General features: G+C 34.0%; 1 protein-coding gene across 1 annotated transcript; it reads right to left on the bottom strand.

The window, feature by feature from the left end:
* Positions 1-704: 704 nt before the first annotated feature.
* Positions 705-3,307, bottom strand: LOC139897729 (transcription factor IIIA-like). Its single transcript, XM_071880419.1, has 6 exons — positions 3,159-3,307; positions 2,653-2,778; positions 1,937-2,234; positions 1,616-1,851; positions 1,368-1,511; positions 705-1,052 (listed from the first exon to the last, which is right to left on the bottom strand). The coding sequence occupies exons 1-6, from the start codon at positions 3,291-3,293 to the stop codon at positions 876-878; spliced, it is 1,116 nt and encodes a 371-aa protein (XP_071736520.1). The 5' UTR covers positions 3,294-3,307; the 3' UTR covers positions 705-875.
* Between the last annotated feature and the right edge of the window lie 3,830 nt (positions 3,308-7,137).

Raw genomic sequence — 7,137 nt, 5'->3', positions numbered from 1 at the left:
TTCGACTTTTCACTTTTTTTCCTTCTTAATTTTAACTAAATTTCATTTCGCCAACAAAGCCTCCCACACTTTTAAAAAAAATTCAAATCGACCCCTCAAACAGGGGGATAAAGTGTCAAATAACTCTTTTCATAAAAAATCTTAAATAAACTCCACTCAAATATTCAACAGGTCATATCTTCTCGCTCGCAACGAGTTAAATTTTTCCGACACCATCGTTAAACTCGAAATAATTTTAGGAACACAATGTCACTAACTATACACAAAACGAACGCTTTTTAAAAAACGCTAAATATTTGAGGTACTTTTCATACACGTTGATTTTGCGTTAAATTTTTAAAAGTCGACTACCATAGCGAAACGCGGAGATGCACATATATTGTTAATTTAAAATAACATTTAAATATTTCACGGGTTATACCTTTTAGTTCGACTCGAGTTGCGCTTCAACGACATCATCGTTAGCCACGAAATAATTTTACAAACTAAACGCAATAAAATACATTGAAAACCAAACCCTCGGCGCAAAGCGAGGGTTCGATAACTAGTGATAACACAAAAGATAAAACTCGAGTTTGGCTTTATAACACTTTATTCATAAAACTCTACTTGTTTGACACTTAATAGTTTATACTAAAAACAAAACAATTAACATGTTATTTGAGAACAGAGAACACGGGTTGATAATTGTTGAAAAAACACATTTGATTATTTATATTTAAGAAAGATGAAAGTTAAAACAAAAATATTCAATTTCCTGAACTTGGACCATGCCACAATACATCTACATAGTAGACACAATTACAACATTAATCTACATCTACATACAAGTTGTTTAGGAATATATATCTTGTTAGATAAGCAAAATTTACTGGCTAATCATCAACACACGAACGAAACCAAGAGATATAGTCAATGCCTTGCATACGATCAGATTCACTTGGCGGATGTACTTTCTTCTTCATTAGAATCTCTATCATGGCTGGTAATTTCCTTTTCCTACCACCCCTAGCCCTTGACTGAAATTGCTCATCACTCTTCACAAAATCTCCCTATAAAAACCAAACAAATGAGTGATTCATAATATCGATTCAACTTGATAAATCTCATATAAGTAACAAATTAAACTAAAAAAAAATCAGGTTACAAAACTATCAAAACACATAACTGAAATTTAACCAAAAATCTCGTAAACAAATTAATCAGAAAAAAAAAACTAGATTGTTACTGAAATAGAAGTACAATTTTTATTATCTTATTTAACAGAATAATAACTAAAAAGTTAACAAAAATTTATTTCAGGTCAGTCCAATTAACCCACCAATTCAGCTAAGTTATCAAAAACATAGCAGAACATATTTTCTTACCAGAGTGTAAACATGGCATCCAGATTTCTCATGGTTATCTCTCACATGTTTGAAAGAAAACCTCATTCCACACCCAGAAATGCGGCACACGTACGGCTTTTGATGAAAATGAAAAGACTTTACGTGTTGTCGAAGATTTGAACTCTGAAATTACAAAATAGACAAAACTGAGAAATATTGTCTTTTATAAATGAATGCTTAGTTTATACAATATTATTTAATATGTTATAGGACAATGTGTATCTTACGGTTGAAAATGTTAGGTGGCATCTGTCAAAGCTGCACTTGATCCTCTCCTTCGAAGCCGCTTCATCGTGTGTGCGAAGGTGACGTTTGATATTCTTTTTCAGTTGTTTACTCCCACAGATCTCACAGTTAATGTGCTGATGACAAGAATTAAGGTGAGTCTTTAGACATTGTTCATTTGTAAAATATTTCATACATCCCGGTTCTGCACAGAACGCCTCTACAGTTTTCAACCTGACTGTAATCAACAATCACAGATATTATATATATTAGATATATCCGTTACAAGATAAATGATAGCTGAAAGACTAAGGACAACTAACCGTGAGAGTCTTCATGCTTTGCCAACTTTGATGCATATTTAAAAACTTTTCCACACCCAGGTTCCTTACAAACATACTGCTTTTGACTTTGACTGTCCACGTCATCAGAGGTGGACCCCACATCATCATGCATCTCCCTCACGTGTCTTGTCATGTTACCTCGAAATGAAAACTTTTTACTGCATTTTTCAATAGGGCAGTCAAAAAGTGTACCCTCGTGTTGAAGAAGATGGCGAGCCAAGTGATCTTTCCTACGGTAACTAGAGTTGCAGTCTTCTACAGGACATGTAAAAGGCCTCTGTAGAATTATTTATAACTTACCCATTAAACTTTACTTTAGAGACGCTTAATTTTTTTTTATTAGTCATTAAAAAGTCAAAGGATGTTTAAAAGTCGTACAACACCATTCGCGTGATTGAAGATAACTTGATGGATCTTCTCAAGAGGTCTCCCTACATGATACTAATCCAATCAAGTTCTTGCATTTTGGAGTTCTCTTTATGGGATCCAATGCATCACGCAACATCACCATTTTTTCACAAAAGAATTAAAATGCCAACAGAACCTTAAAACCCTGCACAAGTGTGGATGCTATGAAAGACTAATAAAAAGCCTCATTTTAGTTTCCATAATGTTTTTGGAATATCAATTAATGACTTGAAAGTCACTTGAATAAGCCAGAGATTAAATTGAACACATAATGTTACAAATGTTACCTCAAATGAATGGCTTTGCATATGCTGCTTCAAATAAGCAGGTTTCCGAAATGAAACGCCACATTCCGCACATACATTCATCTTCCCCCCATCTTTTTTATCAACTTCTTTCTCCTTCATCTCATCCTAAATTATCACAATTATTTTAAAATTACATCCTCATAAATAAAACCAGTAATTATAATAATAAACAATACTCAAAAACTAAGTAAGCATTAGATTTCAACAATTCCTCCTCATTAACACAAAATCACATAATCTATGCCTCCATATATAATCAAATATGTAGACATTTCTTGGAAAACCAACGCATAAGGTTTCAGCAATTTAAATTACAATATGTTACGAGAAATATTATAATTATAACTTATAATTATAATAAATATAAATTAAATCATATTAAACATAAGGGTTAATTTAATTTAAACATAAGATGTTTATATTAAACATCTTTTCCTTAAAATCTACACACGCTGCCGTTGATATAATAACTACACAAACCTGACCTGATGATGAGATTGAATGTGAGCAGCGATGATAGTTTTCTTCGAACGAACGATACCACAAAAATCGCAAATATAACGTCTTATGTCTCTCTTAATCGGAATCTGACTCTTTGTTTCTATGATTTCTTTTTCCATTTTCAGAAATTGTGTTCCTTCAGTGGGTAGAATAGCTAGGGTTTTAAACCGTCAGACTATATGAGCAGGCCTGACTTAAGGCGTTAAGGCCCGGTTAGTTGGAAACATGAGCTAAAGTTGAAGTAGGGATATGTAGGCCTTGGGCCTGATTTTTTTAATTATTATAAACAAGTTTTTCACTTTCTTTTCTTCTAGTAATAATCTAGTATTTTATATTTATATGCTAGCATTTATACTTAGGGGCAGGATCAATGGGACATCTGACGTTCCCTTTTCATCCTACCACTTTATACTTATATATTTAATATATTTATACACTTATATTTATATTTATTCATATATTTACATTTAATATCAATTTATATAATTATATAATTACTATTACTATTACTAATATAACTAATAGACAAAATTTGTCTTATTAATTATGAATAGTACTATTTAATATTTCATTTTTCACCCACCCAACCCCTAACTTTGACTAAAATACAAATAGAACCCCCCATTTTATAACTATATTATAAAATATTATTTATCTCATCACTAACACTAAAAATATTGAATAATAACACTCACCACGCTACTACTGTGCTATTTTTTTTTGTCTCAAACGATAAAAAAGCAACTTTCATAAAAGGAACAACCCTTCAATGCTACCAAAAGATGTCGAAAAATATTCTTTTTTACAAAATAGATCAACTAACTTTTTAAAAAAAAAAAAAAAAAACCCGAACGCTAAAAGAAGCAACTTTCACAAAGGAACAACCCTTCAATGTTAGATGTCGATTTTTTTTTTTTTTTACAAAATAGATCAACACTTTTTTTAACTCGCATTCAAAACGGAGCCCCCGACGTGAAGCAAGGGCTCCACAACTAGTTATATTCATTTTAATACTTGTAACACCTCAAATCCGGTTTACCAAAAACGACAAATTTTTTTAATAGGACATCTGGACGTTCATCACACTTTCAGCACATATTCAACCCAAACCGTTTCGCCCTATTTGGTCCTGAATAAAATCAAAGTTGTTTAACACATTATTACACGACAAAACCCATGTTTAACATGTGACCAAGTTCCAAACGTTCAATTCGACACACTTCGACCCGTTAAACAACAAGTGGGTAATTATGACCCATTTACACAATCAATCGGGTTAAGACACAATAACCCAACCCGATATCAAGAGCATAATCCTGGAGATTTACCAAGTTCCAAACGTTCAATTTGACACACTTCGAACGACGTTTGATTTGTTCGCTCAATTAGAAAATATGAATTGAGTTTCGCCAAATGATTTTGAAAAACGAAGATGTAAGATTAAAGATGAAGGTTGATTTACGGTTTGAAAGACTGATGTAAGGTTGAAGATGATTCTTGCTTTGGGGTTTGAAAGACAGATGGAAACAATCGAAGATGTAAATTTTGTTTAAGGTTTGGAAAAGATTTTATGAACTGATAGTAGGTCGGCTACATTCGATCTGCATCAGAAACCGATTAATCTTGCTGTTAAACATTCAGGTATATGGAACTCGAGGACGAAACCTCTAGATTTTGAATTGTGTTTTAAAGAGAAAGTTATGGTTCTTTTGCTACATGAAATCGTGAATGAACGGAGAACGTATTGAGTTTGTAGAACCCTAATTTTTAGAGAGAGGATATGGTTGCATTATGTGTAATTTAAACTGATTCCTAATTTCCTCTTTAGTATTTTCACCTTATTTTTACTACTTTCACCTAAAAGTACTAAATTGCCCTTAATGATGCATTATACAAATTCTTGTTATAATTTAAATTAAGGATATAATTGGAAAAAATGCGTAAAAGGTGGTGGAAACATAAAATTTAAGGGTGAAAATATCACCTCCCTTCTTTTCAAATCAGGGGTATTTAGGTGATATAATTATTTGATTAGCTAATCAATATTATTTGTTAGCTAATGACTTGAATGGATGACTATGATTAATTTTTGGGAGTGAAATCGCTCTCAACTCAATTGTTTTTTACTTTACCCGAATGATACTGATGTATAAAATCGCGTCTATTATTTATAGTTGAAAAATACCGGTTTAATGATTTAAACACACTCACGGGCAGTGTAACCGATCGTGTAGCAGTATAGATTATTGTAAAATCCAAGTGTCGATTCAAGAACAGTCCAACGCAATTCAAGATTATAAACTAAATAAACTAAATGTGATTAACTAAACAAATAAAACAAAATAAAGGAAATAACAGATATCTGGTTGTGGTTATTTAACGATTAACCAATCAAGAAGAGTTTCAAATCTAAAGACAATGTTTTTGGTGTTTTATTTTAATAAAACGTTTTAAGGATGACGTAATCAAATGATGGGGAATATGTCCACCTAGGCTCTCTTCACAATGTTGGATGTTCTAAGTCAAAGTCCGATCAACAATCGCACAAATGCAACTCAACTGAACGGTTCACCAAGAGTTCTCTTTAGTGAACACAACAATCCAGATTACACAAGTGCAGGGTTCCCTGGCACTGTAGACCTTTAGACTGTGGCTAGCTAAATTAATTGATCTAAAGACTTAAGCCGTGTAACATCCCAGGTAATACGTTCCCCGTAGCATGATATTGTCCGCTTTGCCCGTAGGCGCACGGATTTTTCTTAGCGACCAAAGACGACGAACACTTTCCCAGGAGGTCACCCATCCTGGTAGTGCACTCGTCCGAGCACGCTTAACTGCAGAGTTCTCATGAGATCTGCTGCGCTTGTGGTCCCAAAACGCGTCATGTTAGGAAAGGTCTCCACACCCTTATAAGGCATGCTTCGTTCCCCTCTCCAACCGATGTGGGACGGATGTAACACGGATGTTACAATCCTCCCCCCTAATGGGACACAGCGTCCCCGCTGTGCACGTTTGGTCCGGGGCCTGGCTCTGATACCATCTGTAACATCCCAGGTAATACGTTCCCCGTAGCATGATATTGTCCGCTTTGCCCGTAGGCGCACGGATTTTTCTTGGCGACCAAAGACGACGAACACTTTCCCAGGAGGTCACCCATCCTGGTAGTGCACTCGTCCGAGCACGCTTAACTGCAGAGTTCTCATGAGATCTGCTGCGCTTGTGGTCCCAAAACGCGTCATGCTAGGAAAGGTCTCCACACCCTTATAAGGCATGCTTCGTTCCCCTCTCCAACCGATGTGGGACGGATGTAACACGGATGTTACAAGCCGTGACTCAGAGTTCTCTAAAATCAACAATTGTGCAAGCGAACGACTCCCAGTGCTCTAAGTTGGTGATGTGATTTGTATAGTGTCCATAGAGTGTATTGGTGTGTGTTTTATGGTTTATAACTAGTTGTGGAACTCATGCTCCGCTACAAAGTTGTTGTGATTATGATAGCGAATAGTTTCGTTACACACATATTTTTCACTAAAAATCTCAAATATTCAAGGTGTTGTGTTAACTGCCCGAACTGATTTTCTAGACTTTTGAGCAGAACTATTGCATAATAGTCGTAATATATTTGTTCTTTAACCGTAACTTTTCCAAATCTAAGAAGATTAAACTTAAGTTAAAAGGTTTTTAGACTTAAAAATAGAAAATGCGGTTGCTAAAAAAATTTAATCCTTGCTTAATCTACTTTTTTTAATTAAATTTAATTAATTTTTATACTTTTATATAACTTATACGGAGTATAATTTATAGTGGAATGTGATTTACCTGTCTGGATTCCCGATATCCGAGGTTTACAATTTACGTGGAAGTCAAGGTACTCATTCATTAGTATCGTTACCCCAAAAAAAAAAAAAAATTAAATAAAAAAATAAAAATAAAATTTAATTCAATTCAATAGCTATATAATAC

Source organism: Rutidosis leptorrhynchoides, chromosome 3, assembly GCF_046630445.1.
Source record: "Rutidosis leptorrhynchoides isolate AG116_Rl617_1_P2 chromosome 3, CSIRO_AGI_Rlap_v1, whole genome shotgun sequence".
In the NCBI taxonomy this organism is placed as follows: Eukaryota; Viridiplantae; Streptophyta; class Magnoliopsida; order Asterales; family Asteraceae; genus Rutidosis; species Rutidosis leptorrhynchoides.
Note: the sequence above shows the minus strand (reverse complement) of the source record. Positions and strands in the feature narration are given on the sequence as shown.